Here is a 21,415-nt window from a genome sequence, read left to right as displayed (position 1 = left end):
AATCTAACACGAAAATTGTACAAAGAATTATCAGTTTCAAGCTTAGCCATTAAGGGCCAAATTCCTGTGAAGATAATTTGCAAATAGAGAATGGTGTATGCATAGATACAATTGAAAATATCAGGCCTGTGCTAATTCCGTTCGAGCAGACACCACCGCAGTACAAACCATTTCACAACAAAATACCACAAACGCATTGATCAACACCAGCCGAGCCAATAATTAGTGTCCACGAATTGATCCGTTAATGACCAAAATCCTAATCATTCTGGCAATTCTAACATCTGATTTAATAATAATGCCTCGTATAATGATGTTAATTTTGAAAGGTATTCAAGTATGAAGGCCGAAGGGTATTTATGGTCCTATCGTAAAATTCATGTAATAATCAATTTTGTAAAGATCTCAATTAAAACTATTGCAAATTTATTGAACTATGGTCTATGTAATATTGTATCTTTTGTAAACCTAATAATTTAAGAAGTTGACCAGTGAACCCTCATAAAGAGTTTTGTAAAAGTTTAACATTAACTTCGAGCTTCAAGGTTTTTTATTCCATATAGAGCTCTTCATAGAGTCATCGAGGAATATATTTTATATTTTATATATTGTATATTCTTATAACACTTATATACAAACTTGCTGAGAAATTATATTACACTAGACATTTCATCGACATCTTTGTGTCGCAGATTATACGTGATAAAATTATATTATATTTTAAAAGGCCCATAAAGTTGCATCACTTAATAAAATATGCATTGCACCTACTTCCTTTATGACATCCTATTATATATATCTATCACAGCCATCCACCAGTACGATTTATGAGATAATAAAGTTATTATTTTACTAACAGGTGTATATGTTATTTCAACTACTTGTAACATATTATAAGTACACTTTTAACTCAATCTCTTCTTTCGCAGAGCAATACAATAAATTGTTCTATAAATTAAATCAAAAATAGTCTCCAAATGTTCCATCAGTTGAAACGCACATTTCCTTTAGTCTATTGTATCATCTTATTTTCATAAACAATAACTATTAAAGCTGCATAATATTTTCTTTAATCTTTCTAAAACCGCGCTGGTTTTCAAAGAACTGCAAAGAACTGAATTTAACGAGATAATCAGATTTGAAAGGACGATATTACGGTATTTTATTAAAGATATGTTGTAAAAAAGGAAGAATTTGTAAGGAAGAATTTTTTGTAGTGTGTTAAAGCTTATTAGGAACAAGCCTCTGACGAATTTCCTTTTCCAATGATGTCAAGGTTTAAAAAACGTAATGAAGCTATAAGTTAATAAACAAGGAAACAATACAAACACCACATACTAGTAATTAACGGTATGTATCCGAGTTCTGATCATTTTATTATACACTAAAGCACTTCTTCTAATGGCCGGAGATCACCACTCCGCAGAGCTATTAAAACAATAAACTTTTGCCAGCGATACGATACCTTTGAGCTTTGCAATCTAAAAATGCATTTACTGCACGCACGTGTTTTCGTCCGTTATTTTAGAATTTCGTAGAAAATGTACATGTATATTAGAAATCCAATAAAAAACCTTAAACTAAATAATAACTTATTTCTTAAACTCTAGCAACTGTAAATGTAAAACGTAATATAGTAAACTTAGCGGTAAAATATAGATCGGTTGAAAAATATGTATGTATTAACTTGAAATAGATTAATGTTAGGCACTATTTTTTTTTTAAAGGCACCCGTCATCACAGGGTGTTCGCGCCACCTCTGGATTATAGTCCAGAGACTTTTTTTTTCAGTTGCTTTTTTTTTTCAATTTTTAGAAATATTAACATACTGGTTACTTACATAATATAAATATAAATAAGGTACAATAAAGTTTTGATAATTTAGGTTTCGTGTAGTAAATATTTATTACAGTAAATTATTTAAGGTTTACAAAAGTACGAACCTATCAATAGATATTGGTAATAACCAACTAAATAGCACTGGGTCATTACTCATAACCACTTCTGTCAAATATTGGAAGCGTGGGAATATAATTATCGAGTACCTACTTCGACGGATCGCGCGTAAAATTGATTGCTTTATGTCTCTGAATGTTACAAATTATATTAAAATCTTTCTTAAAATACCAGAGATGAAATTGCAGTGATGCGGGTTAAACACTCGCTTCTTTCACTCAACCGTAATTTATTTAAAAATAGTACATTCATAGTTGACCTTTAATTTAAAGAAAACTTTTAACCTTCTCATAATTACCACTTCTCGCCTATAAATCTGAACCTTTTCTCGACGTAATTATGTACAAATGAGTTTATTTCATTAAATAACAATTCATAATATTTTCCATAGTCTAAAAATTATAAAAATAATCGAAACTCTACGTTATTATTGCTATAAACGAGAAACTTTTTACGTATTTTGCTCTAGAAGCTTTCATGTCCAACATCAATTTGCAGCAGAAATTTCAAAGTAATAGAAGAAACCGAATGGGCTGTAAAAAACACGAGAGCACACATAACGACGTATAAACATAGCGTAAACATCGGTTAGAGCATACGCTATACAGCCTAGACTTGAGATAAAAGTCTGCTTTAGCTCCGAACCGCGCGTTCAAGCGATAAATAGACTTCTTTTAAAGCCATAATTTAAATGGAACGCCAACAGCTTCTTTCACTCCATTCATGAATATTTTTAATAGAATAATCAATTGCGTCGTTGAAAACGAATCTTGTATTTGTTAGAACTTAGGACAGATTTTTTTATGTTGGTTTTATTTTGCTGACTATATAAAATATATAAACGCTACCTACATTAATACCACTGTCACATAATATTTCGACTGCTTGAAATGTCGAGATATGTTAACTAAATCATTTTAATTGTTAATATCATAAAAATCAATTACAATGCGGATCATCAATTAGGTAGTATGATCATCAATTAGGTAGTTAAAAAATTGAGACGAATAAACGAGGCCTTTTTCTGAAATAACCTGAAAATGACACAGATAAATACAGTTAAGGATTACTGTAAAGTAGGTTAATTAAATTTTCCTTATAAATTTGATAAGGTACTCGTATAATTAAATTAAGTAATTTACAAACAACAAAGCGTTCATTCGGCTTCATTACCATTACAATAAATACAATCTCATTTTATTTTGAACTCCGTGCATATAATCAAAATATTCCACTCATATGCTAATATGAGGAAGCGGGCCCTGAGGTAAATTTATGCATATTTTTGTTAAGATAATTCAAATCTTTCTAATATGCATAGATACTTTTATTACTTTTTTCTAAAGAAAATTAAATTTCCGTATTCTTCATTCATACATTTACCTAATGTTCATGAGACATCTAAAGTTTCTAGTTCAAGGATATTTTTCAAAGTTCTGTTTGAAAAATATCCCTCTTTATTTGATTCAGAATCATAGTTGGGAATTTTTTCCAAATAATTACTATAAACTTCGTTCAAATGTATATTCTAAGAACTTCGTTTTTACTCAAAGCACAGAATAGGTACCTACATTGACATTTGACACGCTCCGTTTGGGACCTAATCGTGTATAATCTAATAAGACAATACAAATTTGTTTTCATTGAATTCCTTAGTGTTCCCAATCGACATGAATTTCATTACATCGTGTTTTAACCTTTATTTAAAACAAATCTTTATAAGTAATAGTTTGAAAATTATATATGAAAATTAAACGCATTTCTAAAAGAAACTTGAATGCGTCAAACGCTGTAACTTTTTGTGTGAGACTTTGAGTGGGACTCAATTTGTATGAAGAATTTAAACTTTTCTTATTTATAGTATCAAAATAAATATTTCCTGATAAAAAGTAAACTACGTACATATATTTCATAATGTCCCATAAAAGTTCCATTGCGGGACCGCGATGGGCCACAAATAGCATAACAAACAACATACTGGTTTAAAATAATTCAATATAGCTGAGACTGTTTATTTTTAAATCCATTATGGTCTTTGTGGGTAAATGCATCATGTATATTATCTTTCTTATGCGTGCGTTGGTATACCCAAGACAATATGCGTAAATAATATGCATAATTTTATGTTCTCATTCAATAGTTTATAAAGCTCGGTATTCAATATTATAAATGGTGTTCCGCATTCTGGATTCAATTCCTCAATAAATTTAGAAATATTACCTACTTACTACAACGCGTTGGTAACAAAGCCGTTGTGTATTGCATTCATAATAATTTCATTTTATGACCTTAACCACTCCCGACTTCTTTTATAAATAGGTAGGTACCTCATTTTATATCTTGCGTTCTAATAAATAATACTTAACTACTTTCATTCAAATTTTACTTAGTTCGAATTTGACCTTTACAATTTGATATCTATTACGGTAACTATTATGTGTAGGAAGATGAGTGATGTTATCAAAATTCTCATAAAACATCACACTTTAATGCATATTTTCTTCTAAATTAGGCTTTATAAATAACTTTTTAACCTTAAAATATTTTACAACAAAATTAAGTTTGACAATGGGTGCTACAACAGAGACTTGATGTTCTATAATAAAAATATTTTACCGCTTCACGAAAGCTCTTGCTTTTTAATTGGGTACGATAAACTTGTTGAGATATATAAATAAACACAGTGGCTGTAACAAAGCTAGTGAAAAACAGTGGTAAATAGATATTTTAATTGAGTTTAAACCATTTTCTAAAGCCATGAATACCTATATCAACATAGAGCTAGCTACAAAATATAACCTGCAATAGAGTGATTACTCTTGTCGCCAAATATCGCTATCGCTACGGAAGCTTTTGGGTTTATTTTCTGTAAAATATCAATACCTAATATACTACCTACCTACTACCTAATATATATAAATTATTTCTGTACACCTGAAAGCATTTGTAGTCCAATTAACTACCTAGAAATGTTACAGACTTAGTAGATACAATTTGTTCCCGATCAATCATCAGTTTATAGACATCATAAATGCAGTAGGTAAATTGCCTTGATATTTTTAACTTTTACTGTAAGAAATTTACTCTGATAGTTGTTTTTCAAATAAACAAAAAAAAATTGCCATGCTCACCGTCTTTGATTCTAATACTTTTTTTAATATTAACTTGACCAGACCCTTTATAGATTTCTTCACTTCCCACCAACAATGTTTTTTATTGCCTACAGCCTAATGCCTACGTTTTGCAATCCCTTCGCTCCAAAGCGAAGAATATATAACGAGATTATTATAAAACAAGGAAGACAATACTAATAGCGGTATTCCTGGTCCAGAACATAACATCGGTTATTTCATACGGCCTCACAAGTTCATTGGCAACGCATCCATAATCACCTTTCAGGGATTTCCCGGTTCGCATGAGATATTCACCTCGTGTCATCAATTATTGTGCCAAAATAGTAGGTATTGATGAGTTCTTGAAATAGCGTAATTATTGTAAGGCAAAAAAATGCATAGATACTCCCAAAAAAACTTGAATTCTTTAATGGATAATTTGAGATAGGAGGGATAAAAAGGAAGGTACTAAATCTATGAAATTAAAAAGTCAAAACTGTTCTTTGCTAATTGAACTTTTATTGTCATCTACCAAATACTAAAATGTATATTTAATGTCCTTTATATGCATCATGGTGTTATGAAAAAATGAGCTGTTATATTTTAAAGCAAACATTACACGCGCCATTTAAGTATCGTACTTAGATCAAGGTTTCTAAATTGTTATTCTATTAATTAATGACTTCGATAAAATTAATTTCGGCGTACACAGCTCGAACCCCTTAACCCTTACGTAACTGATCATGCGGAAAAACATATTATCACTCGTTGCCAAATGAATTTTTGCGTCAATCATCTTAACGGCCTTAGGCTATAATCGATGAATTCACTTCGAGGCCATTACAGGAGTGGTTTTATATAAAAACTGTATGTAGAATGTAATATCGAATATCCTAAGGTTAGGCACTGCTATTATTTTGTTATGAAGGTACGCAACTAATTAGTTCAGATATCTTTCGTAGGTACCTATAAATAATATAATAAAAAATAAGCCACATTAGCCATGAAGCACTTGATTTTTAATCGATCAATCTAATTCCATTGAAGATTGAAATTTTTAATGTAGGAGTTAAAAAACGGACACACCTCGTCATTACCATTTATTTTCAAGATAGCTTATGTTGTACATTCTAGCACGTGATATTTTTATTGCAAGAATAATTTTTCAGCATGCTTAGAGCGCAGACTCCAATGTGTGCTACGACCACTATAAAATATTAAATCGCTCGTTTTATGGCGGCGTCTAATATTCTGACCTTAGTCAAATATTATGGTTAATTGAAGTCAATGCCGCCCTGAGTTGAGGACAATATTCACGAGTCTGATTCTTCTTCTTTCTTCATCCGTAAACATAACTTATTTTTAATCCGCCATTTAACTAGAAATGTTCGTCATTCATCTTCTTAGCATTATAAGCGGTGCTTCCCGCATTTGAGCCGACATGCAAACCATACCTATATCATAGGCATGTAAAGATATTTTACGTGGTATGTCTATGTATTTAGTAATCTATGATATTATATCCAGTAATATTAGTAGGTGATGAAAAAAACTCCCTCAGTCTTCCACTTTTTTCAAACAATCTAAATACTTTGCAATACCTAGATACCTATCTATGATAATTATTTATGAGTCTACACACAATATTTACATGTGAGTGAAGTCCCGTGTTCTCTTCTGTCTCATCACTAATTATGCACATTACTCATCATCGGTTTAAATAATTTGTGTTATTTATGAACAATTAGGTGATAAACCTAGAACTCCTAGGATCTACACTCACGCATTTACCTCTAAGACAAGGAGGAGTTCGCATATATTATGTATATTCAAACACATAATAAAATGAAATACAATAAAGTAGTTTTAATTCATTTAATCATGGAAGTGATTTAATCCTTTTGTGTGTCGCTAATTCAGAAGTTTGTTTTGTACAACAATAATACGTAACAATATCTACAGACCTGCAATAAATTATTACGTAGTTCCTAACTGAATATGGATAAATACCTAGTAAAGTGTTGGAAAAGCCTATATTCATTTCACAATAGTTTTTTCCGTCATAGGGTTAGAACTTAGAACATTCTCAGTCGCAATAGTACCTACCTACGCGTTATTAACTACTGTGCCAACCATGTGCCAGTTGTGTGATCAATGATCATCAATGTAAATTATAGGTGCCGAAACGTTGAAAGCTAAAAGCTAATAGGCTTTTAATTTTATACAAAGGAAAGTACATTAATTATAATACAATATTTTATGAAATTATCAGTAATTTTAATAAACATTTTCCTAAAAATAAATAAATTTTTCTCTAGATAGGTAGTCTACATGGAAAAGATTAATAAGAAAGCTAGCTAATCCTTTTTCTTTTTTACTATAAATATACCTAAAATCCTTCTCAATAAATAAATAAACAATTTAACAACAACATAAAATAGTATTAAAACCGCTAAAAGTGCAGCAAAAAGAACACTATAGACATCTAGAAGCGAACGCTGGAACCACGTGCTACTTTTCGACGGCAAAGATGGTGGCGCTGTTCTATGACGCGCTACATACTCCGTCCAATAGATGGCGCTGTCTAAAACATCCATTGGTCTATCGTGCCATAGTTTAGAAACAGAGCGCGCGCTGTGTTGCATCCTGGAACATTAAATTGTCATTAATTTAAAAATAAGCTGGTATAGAAATAGATATGACCATCTGTTTCAGATAACAGAAAAAGACTTGTGCTCATTTATACCCTATTCTAAAAAAACCTTAAAATATGAGGGTAATTTACTATGCCGAATTTTCAACAAAAGCATCAGCGTTAGTAAGTAGCTTTATTATATTTTCTTTTGTTATACTTTCTTTAGATATTTACAGTGCAAGAAAACGAAGAAAGGAAAAACAAGACTTGTTTCTATTCTCGAACCAAATCGATATTAACCCATTGAGCCCTGAGCCCCGATCGGGCGATCTGACCACGACACAATAGATTTTCTATTGTGTCTGTGATTCCGGGGGCTGAGTTATTAAAATTTAAATGTAGAGAGAACTTCAAAATACAATCCATTACTCGTAAGAAGCCCGAAACAAATAGGTACTTAATCACAAAACCTAGTTTTGTGAGGATGAGAGTAATGTCGAGCATGTTGCAATTTTAAACGTGGTTAAATCAAATTTAGAGATTAGGTATAGGATAAAGTATATCTCTTTAGTATCAAAGTAGGTAAATACTTACTTTTCTGAAGTCAAATATTCCATGGAATCTTTTAAGGTTTTCACGCTGACATGGTCAAAGTAAAGAGTACTTCCCAAACCAGAACTTTCGATGGCCGCAGCGTTAGAAAACTGGTCTCCAAAGAACGGTATTGCTAACAACGGTTTTCCACAATGTGCCGCTTCGGAGAGACTGAGCATACCACCATGTGAGATGAATGCCAGGACTTTTGGGTGACCTAAAATAATTAAGTGCGATTATAGCAGAGATTGGCGCGATGCCCGATCCGTTGATTACTAAGGGTCCTTTAAGTGAAAAGAGTCCTCGACTACAAAGTTTGAAAGAGGTTTTACCAAGGATCCTCATTATGTCCATTATTATCTATGCCAGTTACGCTTGAAACATTGTTGTTAAGTGTATTTTACTCGAGTAAATTTTAATTTAGCGCATATCCTATCACAAGTAATGTATGTGTTACCTATAGATAAATAATGTTTACAAACTATTACCTACCGTTACATAAATATGTTATTTTTGTAAAAGTTTTCAAATTCCGTTCCCTTGAAGTCTACGTTTGATGCTTCATTAAGCTAAGTAAAGATATCATTATTTTTTTCTTTATCATGCATGACAAACACGCTAGCAATAGTTAATAACCGGTTATGAAGTACAGTTATGTTAACGCCATTATGAAGATATCAATTTATATCTAAAAATATTATAGGTAATTAGTTAGGCTACGAAACGTATCAGTAAAATCGATATTATAGAAATATGAACAATACTAATATTCTTAGAGCATTAAACCAACCTAATATTATAAATACGAAAGTTTGTGTTACGTCCGTTCTAATCCGGGGCAACAAGAAACCATCAGCATTAAAACCGCCACTTCTCTGTGTTCAAATAGAACGCGTATTTGTTTTTCACACATATCAAAGCAAACCAGAGCCAAATCATAGAAGTTAGAATCAAATACTTACACAAGATATCACGTTGAGGAAACCAAGGGCGAGTCAATATGTTCTCGTAATCCTCGTTTAACGTAATATTCTCCAGTTTCCATAGAACTTTCTGTGGTATGCGTTTGAAAGCATCTAAGAACTGCTGCATTTTTTGTGCACTCATAGTACTGGCTTTTAAATTAGAGCCGAAACTTACGTAAATCACACCATGTTTGGCGGATGCGAGAAATTTTTCCAAGTCCTGTAATAGTATAGAAATGTCTTTAAATTCAATCCGGGGGTGATTTCGACTTAAGAACAAATTGAGGTATTACAATAAAAAGACAATAATCTTGACTATAAATGAAACAAACATTATTAACTTTACTGTAAACATAACAGTGTCTTGAAAATACCAGGAAATGTATTTTATCCGCCTCAATGCGCTCTAGTCATTATGACTAGCGAACTTTGTTAATTGACTTAGTAATAACAAGTTACAAATTTACCTTTTTGTTCATATAGAATGGAAGGATAAACTAAATATATTTAAATAGTAACTAATACATGTTTGATTTTATTAATAAGTGAGTTATTGAAACTTGCCTGTGGAATTGGTTTGGGTTTATCAATATGTATACCCCCGATTTCTAGAACTTGGGGTGAAAGAAGTCGGGCTCCAGTCACAGAATAATGCTGATACGCAAACATCATCTTCATTCTTTCTTTGCCAACCTTTTGCATGTCAAGGGGAACATCTGGGAGATATTTATTAAAAACTTTATACACATTATCATGAACCAATCGTTGTGCAAGATACGTTATGTAGTAGTCCGCTAAATACGCTTCTACCTTATCATACAATGAGGGATTCGGCCCTGAACGAGAAAAGTAGAACGCATCAGCCGAAAAGTCAAATGGAATACCAAGACGATAATAAGCCCATGGCAGCAAAGTGTGAGATGTGATTCCAATAATAGGCGCATCGTATACAGCAGCTGCAAATGCAAGCCCGCAATCGCTCATAAATTGTTCCACAAATATAACATCAATATTCTGCTTCTTAGCTAAGAAATCTTGAACATTCTTATTTATGAATAAGTTTTCACAGTCTTCTATCGTACCAGGGATGGTTACCACAAAGTGTCGGTACAAATTGATCAAATGAATATAATTTGAACTGATAGGTTCATAATCAGATATAGGTGGCATCATCTTCTTCCTGTCTCTATTGAGCGATAGATCTATAAAGGTCATGTTCGGTGGCGGATTTGTTTCCAAGTAGTTGTTCATGACCGTTACAGAGTGACCTCTGGAAGCCAATTCTCGGAAAAGCCTTTCGAAGGCCATATAGTGGCTTTTGAGTGGTAGAGTCACGATAACGAGCACGTTCAGCGCGGTAGCATAGTTCAATACTTGAATTAAAGTTAAACTAAAAAATAAAAGTACGAAGAGCTTTCGCGGAATCATTATTCGCACGCGGTTTAGGGTCAACGCTCTCGAGTGGCGTTGAATCACAAGTCACACTCGGACGAGGGCCTACAACCAACTGATTTATTTAAAAGCAAAGCTCCGTTCAGTAATAGTCCAACGCAAAATAATGTATTACTTGATACGCTCTATTGTTTGTTGTATAAATAGTGAATATTGATAAAGTAATCTGTAGTGTAAATAGGACAATGTGATCGTACATCACAAAATGTGTTCTTATATTGTGTAGTAATAAATAAAGTTAGTTTTAAACAATATTTAAAATCAACTATCCGGTTCCGATAGATCACATTAATAAAATTATATCATCTGCATGTGCATCTCGTCAACTAAAATTGTTCGCAAATTACCGATGTTGTACCTACCTACGTACCTTGTATGAGTGTTTAAATAAATAAAATATGTAAATAAAACAACAGAAATGCTTCAACATTTTTATATTAGAAATAAATAATTACCATATTTACATTTGGTAGGTTTAAGATTACATTCATTAATAATTACAATTTAATCACAAGCAATCAAAAGAACTGATTTATAAGTGACCATCAATATTTATAAAAAAGCTAATACATATCAAAATTTAGTTTGAAACATAGAAATAGAATTTTATATCTCTCGAAATAACTGCATACAAACGTAAAATTTATATTATAGGTAGTTACATATTTGTCATGTATCCAGTCCTTGTGCCCTCCAATAATCTATTTAAACATAGAAATACATCAGAAGTGGGATCTAAATCCATAAAAAAAAGCCTATTAAAATCTATACATATAATAAAATCGTAGGAAAGTCAAAACTGTACATTGAATATTTTTTCAAAAGAATACTTGATCCATGATCTATAATCGATATAGAAGCCAAAAACATAGTTTTTAGAATTTTTGTCTGTTTGTCTGTTTGTCGGTTTGTCTGTTTGTCTGTTTGTCTGTATGTTTGTCCGAGCTAATCTCGAAAAGTACTGCATAGATTTACTTCAAATTTTGCATGGATATTACTAACAGGTCGGGTGAGGCTTTTTTAAACATATTATCATGCTATCACCTCTGGGGGAGGAGCTGTGAACCTTTTTTTTTCTTACGTATTTCGTGTATTACGACAGCGTACAATCTAAAGACTCATGTTTAAATGTTGGTTTCGGGTAAGCCATGCTATTATCTAGCTTTACACAATAAAAACTGTGTCAGTAACGTAATTTGGGCAGAGAATCAGTTTAATGAATTTATTAGTATATAGTATAAAAGACAAATTTGAAACAGCGCCATCTATGAGATTTCGTAAAAATCAAATCAATTTACACGTTAACTATTGGAAATTAATAATAATCAAATGACGCATAATATATAAATGTTGTTTGACAATATCCAGATTGACACTATAAAAATTATGCCATTTAAGTAACTTGGGAAGAGAAACATAGTTTAAAGAATGTAAGTTGTATAATGTTAATTTTGTAACAGCGCCATCTATGAGATTTCGTAAAAATCAAATCAATTTACATGTTAACACTACTGAACACAATGTTAAAAATTAATAATTTAAATATAATTATGTTATTTATTTATTTAACCCTTTAACTCATATCTTCCGTTCCCTATAAGATATATTTCGTGTAAATAATAAACTACATTTTTTTTAAAGTGATTAGGTAGATTATTATTTTAAGTTTATTATTTTAAGTAAAAATAGACACCATTATCTACAGTTAATCTAATGATTGTGTTCATTAGTTACAATTTTAAAAATCTTCGTGTTTTATAAATTTACTAGCTTACTTTAAAGATTTAAGCATACAAAGGGACATAGGGACACAGAAAGCGACTTTTTTTATACTATGTAGTGATATTTATAAAGCAATTGAATGCCATAAAACCAAAAATATCAAATGCAATCTTCATGTTTTGTGAATTTTCACCATCATGCGTTCCCACAAAAGGTAAGTTGTTACTTATAGGTATTTATTGAAATGAAATGAAATGAATGATTCTTTTATTATTTTGAGGTGCATTGGGAACAGAAGTTTTTGATAAAATTTTATTTGTAAGTAGCTTTTTTTATAGATTTACAGTTAACTTTTGATTTTTTTATTTACAGATCTAATGCTCATAAAATTATATCGCCTTTGGACGGCGATTTCTGCTGATATTTTTACTACACCACTTGAAAATTGATGATTTGATGATAAAGACAGTAGCAGCGAGGATTAAGTGGAAATTAGTAATCATCCGCTTCGTCAATTTTTGACTGAAGTTAATGTCCAACGTCCAATGGTTCAATCATTGGAAGTATCTCGGGAAATTTTGGAGGATATTTTTCAGGAAGGAGAGGAGGGGCAGCCAACCACATATCAAACTACTACGTTTTATAGTACCGAAAAAAATGTTATTGCCAAATGAAACGTAAATTTTGCACTCACAACTTTACAAGTAATGTTTTTATTTTGACTTTGCGGTTATCTGATTATAATATTTATCGTTATGGCTATCGACGTACCGACCGTACTGGGATCAGAGTACCTACGTGATATACAGTTCATCATCCAGGATTGCTAAGAGCATTTTCACACTGAAAAAGATGTTTCTTTGAATCGTAGTTGCTTCATTTATTTATTTTTAATCATTTTACATAATATGTTTTATATTTTATAAATATATCATTTTCATTATTTAAGTAGATAAAATAAATTATGTAAAAGAGTGTTAATAGTGTAAATCATAATATATTTTTCCACAATTAAAAATAATCCTTTTTTCTGATGGTGTTGGCATTGAATTAAACCGCGCTGTCGTTTCGTTCACAAAAAGTGATGTTATGAGGAGCATATTCAGTCCTCATATCATAAAAAATCTGTGCGAAAACAATAAACACGTGTGAGGCCCTCACGGCAGATCGGGGCGGTCTGACGCGAAGTGGGGACAGGGTTGTCACTGTATCACTCTTGCCACGCTGGTCACCAGACTTATTCGATAGTTCAGTTTTGTATTAAGACCGCTGTGACATCCAACCCGTGAGACAACCAAACCCGGTCTCCCCTACTATCCCGTGAGACCGAAACCTTCACTGAGAGGGTATGACGTCTCACAGCTGATCGCAAACGGCATATTGTACTATCCCGTGAGACCGAAACCCTCACTGAGACGGAATTACGTCTCACTACTGATCACGACAGTCATATTTTATCTCGAGAATCTGAAACTTTACTCAATATGAAGACCGTTTGACAAATGATAGGATGCATCATAATAAGATGAACATGAGCATAAGCAATGACTAGAGTAGGGACGCGAATATTACAATTATATGAGACAAGAACGATTAATAAGTTTGTTTAATGAAAGATTAAGAATTGAAACTATTCGGTCTCTGGAAACGTACGAATAGCGAGAGGCCCGTCTTACTGCAGACAGATTTCGTCATAGTTCATGTCTTGAGGTAAACAATCTACGAATTCGGTGGTGTGGTCTGGCAAATATAAAAGTGGGTTTGCTTATAACCTCACAATTGATTACAAATCATCTTCTGTATAGGCGATATTAACGTAGTATGTAAGGCGAGTCTGCTTTCGTTTGAAGATACACCGGAACCTTTGAAATCACTACTTTTAGAGGAACATACTGTGCAATTCGTTTAGATACTAATATGTATTCTGTGGTGCAATGTAAACTGTTATTAGACAATATTCGCTCTTATAGTAGTGCGTTTCAAATGATCCTTTGGTGCTCAATAATTATCAGAAGATCCGTTCATGCTTACTTTTAAGATACAAGGTCAAGTTTACCATTTGATAGGATCCCTTTTGCCTGAAGGCCAACCTAAGTTTGTTTAAATATATTTTGTATTCGACTACAACGAATAGTGGAATACAAGAAATCAATATTTCTCAAATTTAAAACTGAACTCATTTCACAATTTTAGAACAGGTTAATTCGTATGTATGCAGTTTTAAATCGACATTAGAAGCTTTTCCTCAAGATGGTGATATCGGCTCTCAGGAACTCCCTGGACGTGTTATAACGCCCAGGCCACAGTATTACAATTTTTCCTACAGTAGGGCGACGAATGTATTTTCGCATAGCAACGAAGGGGAACTCGCGGGGGGTCAAGTGACGCGGGCCACGTATCACAAACATGCTTAGTTTGTGGTACCGAGCGCGAAAGATAGTCATCGTGTTTTTAGTAAAGTTACTATGTAAACTAACGTAATTTAATATTTGGGTACATATTCTATAATGGTGTGCTCAAACTGTTAATCTACATTTAATTTAGATTATTATTTGATACTAAGTAATGTAGAATTTAAATCATATTCATTCATGTTTTCTTCAGATTTTAAGATTTTCTTATCAGAGTGTTCAATTTTAATGTAGTTAAATTTTATAAGAGACAATAATTAACATTTTAAAATAAAGTTACACTTATTTTTTTTAAACGACGAATGACGAAAAACGACCTAATCGCGGACGAAGTCGCGGGCAACAGCTAGTAATAATCTAAATTAAAATAGCCTTTTCTGCAGTATATATAGACAAACAGCTAGAAAGAATAGAGCAGCAAAGAAAATGATGACTTTATCTGTGAATTCTCTGCGGCCATACTTCTTGAGAAGTTTGCTGGATTGCTGGATTGTGCTACTGGTGTTTTGTAACTCTGATTGTGTGCCCTGTAAGAGATATTTGTTATGCTAACTCGTCCTGTACTTATATGGTTTTTTCTATTTATAAATATTTATCTATATAATTTACAATCTATACATATAATAAATCTGTAGAAGGGTCAATTCTGTACATTGAAAATATTGAAAAAATAAATAGCATGTTACTGGATCGATACCAAACCCAAATATGTGATTTAAAAATTTTTTGTTTGTCTGTCTGTCGGTCTTTCTGTCTGTCTGTCTGTCTGTATGTGAAGGCATCGCGTAAAAACTAACGGTTCGATTTCGATGAAACTTGGTATAATTATACCTTATTAACCTGGGCATAAAATAGGATACTTTTTATCCCGGAAAAATACGTAGAAAAAAAAATTCTTATATTTTCTTAATTTTTCCGCGCGGACGGAGTCGCGGGCGGAAGCTAGTATATAATAAAGTTATTTGTAAATCTAATTTGAATTAAATAAATATGTATCTAAATGTATTGAACCTTAACATATTATATGGGGCATTTCACGCGAAGCGGACACAGATTTCAGGGTGAGGTTTCAGATTTCGATTATATTTTAGTATGTTTCACCTGTATATATCCTCGGTATGTATACGAAATATTTTTGCATTTAGAAGCTTAGTTTTCAAAATACAGGTCTTTGAAGATGTCAGTAAGCGCGAGGTATGGGCGACTTCGAATGTAATTATCAGTACAAGAAAAGTAATTTTTAAATAAATTGATGACTGAATAATATACCCCATTAAATAAACTTTTTATCCTCATATTTTGAATTTCGAATTTATATTTAAATTCCTTAGAAAAATAAAAAAATATTTTTCTTTGTCATTTTTTTACAAACGACGGTCGCGCTAGGCGCTAGTATGGGGATATTGCCGTGCTTCGCCATTATAATACATGTAGCTTCTAAACTACTGCGATGACCACTCTAGAACTTTGCACGAAGTTTAAGCATAACATAAGCCATTTATTTAATGATCTTAAAAAAAATTAAAAAATTTTTAAAAAATGACAAAGAAAAATATTTTTTAATTTTTCTAAGGAATTTAAATATTAATTCGAAATTCGAAATATGAGCATATAAAGTTTATTTCATGGAGTATATTTTTCAGTCATCAATTTATTTAAAAATGCCTTTTCTTGAACTGATAATTACATTCAAAGTCCCCTATACCTCGCGCCTACTGATATCTTCAAAGACCTGTATTATGAAAACTAAGCTTCGAAATACAAAAATTTTTCGTATACATACCGAGGATATACAGGGTGTAATCGTTAAGTGTGCACAGGCGATTATTCCGTAACTATTACAGATATCAAAAAACTTTAAACTGATATCGAAAGCATTTAACCTAATGAGTAAAATGGCCATAATAAATTTTAAAAAATAAAACGAAAAATATCTAAAAAATTAACTTGAAACCCTCCCATACATTTAGTATGAGATACGAATATCCCATGTACATGGGTTAATCCAAAAGTAATGATAATCAATATTAAACAAGGTCATTACAGTTATAATAATTATTTAGTTCTCTAGATAGTCTTCTAACTAGAAAATATACTTCAATATTTTTTTTCCTAAACTTAAAAAAAAAACTTTGACTTCATACACAAAAACCCCTCCACGCGGCCATCACTTCACTGTCGTCTTAAAATAATTTATTGCTAAGAAAGTGTTTCTTGTGCCGAGGAAAGAGATAAAAGTAAATAGGAGCTAGATCTAAAAAAATAGGGTAGGTGTTCAAGCATTTGGAATGCCGATTTTTGAATGGCAGCCATCGCAACTGACACTTTGTGATCTGGTGCGCTGTCTTGGTGAAACAGCGTTCAGGTCCGCAGTTTGCCATGTCTCTTTTCCTTACTAACCTACCGCAATCTTTTAATTTGGTCTGTTTAGTAAGAGCCCAATAAAGTGGCTACCTTTTTAAAATATTCCACCATAATTATTCCTTCAGCGTCCCAAAAAACTACCGCTTTAATCTAACCTACTGATTTTCACTTTGAATTTCTTCATCGTCACTTTGGAAGCTCGCATCCAGGACATTGTTTTTTGGTTTCAGCATAAACATGGTGAACGCGGGTAATGTCCATGATCACAAAACGTGACAAAAATTATCCTGATATCATTAAAAATTTAGAAATTTACCCTCTACATGTCGAATGGTTGTTTCTTCTCGTCGAGAAACATTCTGGCACGCACGGTTCACATTCAAATTCATGTAAATAATTGGAAACGTGGCCTGTTGATATGATTTTTTGTGATTACTTAGTGAATACATGAGCAAGCAAAAAACATTTATTTTATATTTTTATGTGCACAGGAAATACCCAATTATCATTACTTTTGGATCAACCTAGTACATTTAATATGAAAGATTTTAGCTTTTTCTTTCTTTTTTTGGTTTTCTGCTTTAATTACTTCGCAAATTTGAAGGGAAGTTCATTTAGAAACTCTAAATAGAGCTCCTCATTGTATTGAACAATGTGGACATCACTTCGAAAATCTGCTATGAATACAAAATGTATGGGAAATAAAATGTATGGGAGCGTTTAATGTAACATTTTTGGATATTTCTCGTTTTATTTTTAAAAATTTATTATGGCCATTTTACTCATTAGGTTAAGTACTTTCGATATCAGTTTAAAGTTTTTTGGTATCTGCAATTTTTTTTTTTTTTTTTGTATGGTGTTTCTCAATGTTAGCCAGAAGGGCTACTACATTTTAACGCGGACGCGGGGGTGAACTGAAGGTTCACCCTGGTAGCGACATGCACAAGGGCGTCCCCCCTTGACGGGGACCACGAACCTCGGCTTGAGCTGTCGCTTGAGTGGAGGAGGCCAGAAGGGCCCTAATCGGACGGGGGTATCTGCAATAGTTACGGAACAATCGCTTGTGCAAACTTAACGATTACACCCTGTAATACAGGTGTAACATACTAAAATATAACCGAAATCTGAAACCTGACCCTGAAATCTGTGTCCGCTTCGCGTGAAATGCCCCATATATAATATGTTAAGGTTCAATACACCTTAATATATTACATATTATATAAAAAACTATTATTTGAACTTAATTTTGACTCACATGAACAGTTGTGCTAGATGAAACAAGATTATCAAGTGTGTCCTGACTCCTCTGGGTTGTGGCTGCTAACTGTCGGCTTATTGTTAGCAGCTGTTCTGTCACACCTTAACAAAAATTTTACATAATAATATAATATGTTGTATGTGAATATTAAAATAAAAACAAACAAAATAAAAAAGATACTATCCAGAAACAGGAAATATGAATGAATCTTGCACATGGCATGATCTGATGATGGCTGATAAACATACATATATAATTTTAAATAAATACCTATATAGATAAATAACACCCAGACGGGCCAGACACAGAGCAATCATCTATGTTCATCACACAAATATTTGCCACGGGTGGGAATCAAACCCACAACATCTGGCTTGGAAGGCAGGGCCACTACCAACCAAGCCGGTCAGTCAATGAAATGAAAGACGAAATATGATATTGATTACAACTTTAAACTTACCCGTCGACACTTTTAGTAATCCATCTCTATCAACTTTTTTATTTCTCAATCTCAGCACAGATTGCTCTCCCTCTGGTGCATTCATTAACTCTTCTCGCTGCACCTTTTCTATCTCTAGCATACTATTTATATTGGCTTCCTTGAACTCTTTGAGGAGGCTTAAAAATAAAGAAAATTACACAAATTACAGTGTCAATTTTTGAATGACCGTCAAGACATATAACTTCTTAGTCTCCCCGTGACCAAACTTGATGTAAAGTGCATGAACCGTGGAGTTGAATCCTTATTTATGCAATATAGAAATAAGCAATTACAAAAATTTATTTCATGATATTTTTTTTAATATTGTACATATTTTGTTGGGTGCTTGTGTTGTGATTTGTTAGAAAATATGGGCCATATAAAGTTAAATTTGCTAAAAAATAGGAATAGCTTTTTACATTAATTTGAATGGTTAACTACTCTCAAAAACGTTTTTTTTTTACAACAACCTTTAACTACAAGAAATCATAGCAATGGAAAAGGAAATATGAATCAATATAATTTAAAGTGATATAGAGAAATCATAAAATTTACCATGCCTGCAGATGCCGCTGAGAAACCAATTCAATGCCAAATTTCTCATCTCCAGTTTCCTTTCCATGTAAGTCTAATTTGTCCAAGAGATCTCTTAAATTTGTGATAACTTTTCTTCCCTTTTCATTCAGTTCATTCAATTTGTCCATTGAATTGGTACATTTTGATATATCCTATATTGAAAAATATTCTGACATAGAAATAATAAGGCAATGAAAACAAAATAATATTAAGTGTATATTTTCTGGGTTAAAAACCTAACTAAACATAACAATTACATGAATAAAAATCTTGTAGTATCGATAATAATAGATGTAAATCTTATACAAGTGCAAATGAAAATAAATTCAAATAATTATCTTATAAAAGATAACTGATGGGGTTAATATAATGTCCAAAATATGTATTTTCTTTGTATTTACTTACGTGTATAACAGCTTTCAATTGAAAGTGATATTTTGCTGCTGTTTTTACAAAATTCTGATAAGTTATATCCGCATTATCTAATTTTTCAGTATATTTTCCATATGCTTGCTGACTGCTTAGATCAATCATCATTAAAATATGATAAATCAAGCCTTTAAATTATAAATATCAACATCCAAACGCAAAATCTGCGATTTATTTATATTTATTTTGGCAAATGTGTTGCAAATGTTCAAATAGTGACAGTGATGACTGAAGTCTGAAAAATCAAAAGTGAACGTCAACCTCAAGTCTCAACGTCACATTGACGGGATATTTTCAGAACAAATACATGCCCATTGGACATAGTACGTTTTTTCACGGATCCTAGCCTATTGGCTTTGCACCCATAAAATTTATTTAATTTAGAATTAACAGTATATCCGTTGTTATTGTATATTTTATATATTCATTTCACGCAAAATAGGCGCTTGATATATACAATTATTTGATAGGTATACAGGGTTACTTGTAAAACACCAGCAACCTCGCAGGACATGATAGCTAACATCCTAAGTAACAACATTTGTTCTACGACTTTTGGCATAACGCAATAAATTATTTTTAAATGATTTTTTAAACTTTTATTGTAGTCTCCTAAAATTTGTAAGTCTATGTTCTATTCATTATCGGATGGACGACGCGACGCCCCCCCTTCCCCCTCTCGTTCGCTTCTTGGTTACAGAATTTTTGGGAGGCGTAGAGTTTATAATATTCAAACGGAAAATTAAATGAATATTTATTTTTGTATGAAAATAAAATCTAACAAATTATCAAAAGTCGTAGAACAAATGTTGTTGCTTATGATGTTAGCTATCTTGTCCTGCGAGGTTGCCGGTGTTTTACAAGTAACCCTGTATAGTTTTTGAAAAACTGTACGAATAACCAAAAAGAAAAATGTTATGATATCTAAAACATTTCTCATCAATGAATATGGTATGGGTAGGTATTACAAAGCTTAAAATTTTTGGGATTATGTGTAAAAAAAATTAATAAAAAGCTTTTAAATTAAGAAAATTTTATTGAAACACCACACAACATTTAATTCGTTACATATACATGACGATTTAACCTACCAAAAGCATTGCAATAATTATTCGTGATTCAAAAGAAAATTTGTACCTAAAATCCATGTGTCTATACTATTCAAAACGAAGTACCTATTCAAGATCTATTCCCATTCGTCAAATACGCAGTTTTCAAGATACAATAGATGGTGTGTTTTACTGCTCCTCAAACTTCTTCTACACGTGGGACAGGCTGGTCGCATCTTTATAGCTCTAATTAGACATTCCGTGCAAAATATGTGACCACATATGGTTGAGGATACGGATTGCTTTGCAAAGTTTTCAAAGCATATAGGGCATTTAATTTTTAAGCATCTATTACGTTTAGATTTTGTCTGAAAAAGTAATAGCAGAGTCAGTTTTATTAGATAGAGAAT

General features: G+C 32.1%; 2 protein-coding genes across 2 annotated transcripts; both read right to left on the bottom strand.

The window, feature by feature from the left end:
- Positions 1–7,230: 7,230 nt before the first annotated feature.
- On the bottom strand, positions 7,231–10,809 carry LOC123691412 (UDP-glycosyltransferase UGT5-like). The gene is made up of 4 exons (XM_045635790.1): positions 9,828–10,809; positions 9,261–9,483; positions 8,299–8,515; positions 7,231–7,715 (listed from the first exon to the last, which is right to left on the bottom strand). Exons 1-4 carry the CDS (start codon positions 10,689–10,691, stop codon positions 7,427–7,429), a joined length of 1,593 nt encoding a protein of 530 aa, XP_045491746.1. The 5' UTR covers positions 10,692–10,809; the 3' UTR covers positions 7,231–7,426.
- A 325-nt stretch (positions 10,810–11,134) lies between these two features.
- LOC123691454 (vesicle transport protein SEC20) lies at positions 11,135–20,198 on the bottom strand. The gene is made up of 6 exons (XM_045635857.1): positions 19,933–20,198; positions 19,507–19,679; positions 18,931–19,088; positions 18,468–18,571; positions 15,200–15,375; positions 11,135–11,480 (listed from the first exon to the last, which is right to left on the bottom strand). Exons 1-5 carry the CDS (start codon positions 20,062–20,064, stop codon positions 15,211–15,213), a joined length of 732 nt encoding a protein of 243 aa, XP_045491813.1. The 5' UTR covers positions 20,065–20,198; the 3' UTR covers positions 11,135–11,480; positions 15,200–15,210.
- Between the last annotated feature and the right edge of the window lie 1,217 nt (positions 20,199–21,415).

Source organism: Colias croceus, chromosome 4 (genome assembly GCF_905220415.1).
Source record: "Colias croceus chromosome 4, ilColCroc2.1".
Taxonomy (NCBI): domain Eukaryota; kingdom Metazoa; phylum Arthropoda; class Insecta; order Lepidoptera; family Pieridae; genus Colias; species Colias croceus.
This window is presented reverse-complemented; position numbering and strand designations above follow the sequence as displayed.

Coding starts and splice junctions, on each gene's coding strand:
- LOC123691412 (XM_045635790.1), bottom strand. CDS start 10,691: ATGATTCCGCGAAAGCTCTTCGTACTTTTATTTTTTAGTTTAACTTTA. Junction 8,516..9,260: donor TCCTCAACGTGATATCTTGT/GTAAGTATTTGA, acceptor TAATTATTTTAG/GTCACCCAAAAGTCCTGGCA. Junction 7,716..8,298: donor GAATATTTGACTTCAGAAAA/GTAAGTATTTAC, acceptor TTAATGTTCCAG/GATGCAACACAGCGCGCGCT.
- LOC123691454 (XM_045635857.1), bottom strand. CDS start 20,064: ATGATGATTGATCTAAGCAGTCAGCAAGCATATGGAAAATATACTGAA. Junction 19,089..19,506: donor CAGCGGCATCTGCAGGCATG/GTAAATTTTATG, acceptor TTTATTTTTAAG/CCTCCTCAAAGAGTTCAAGG. Junction 18,572..18,930: donor ATTACTAAAAGTGTCGACGG/GTAAGTTTAAAG, acceptor ATTTTTGTTAAG/GTGTGACAGAACAGCTGCTA.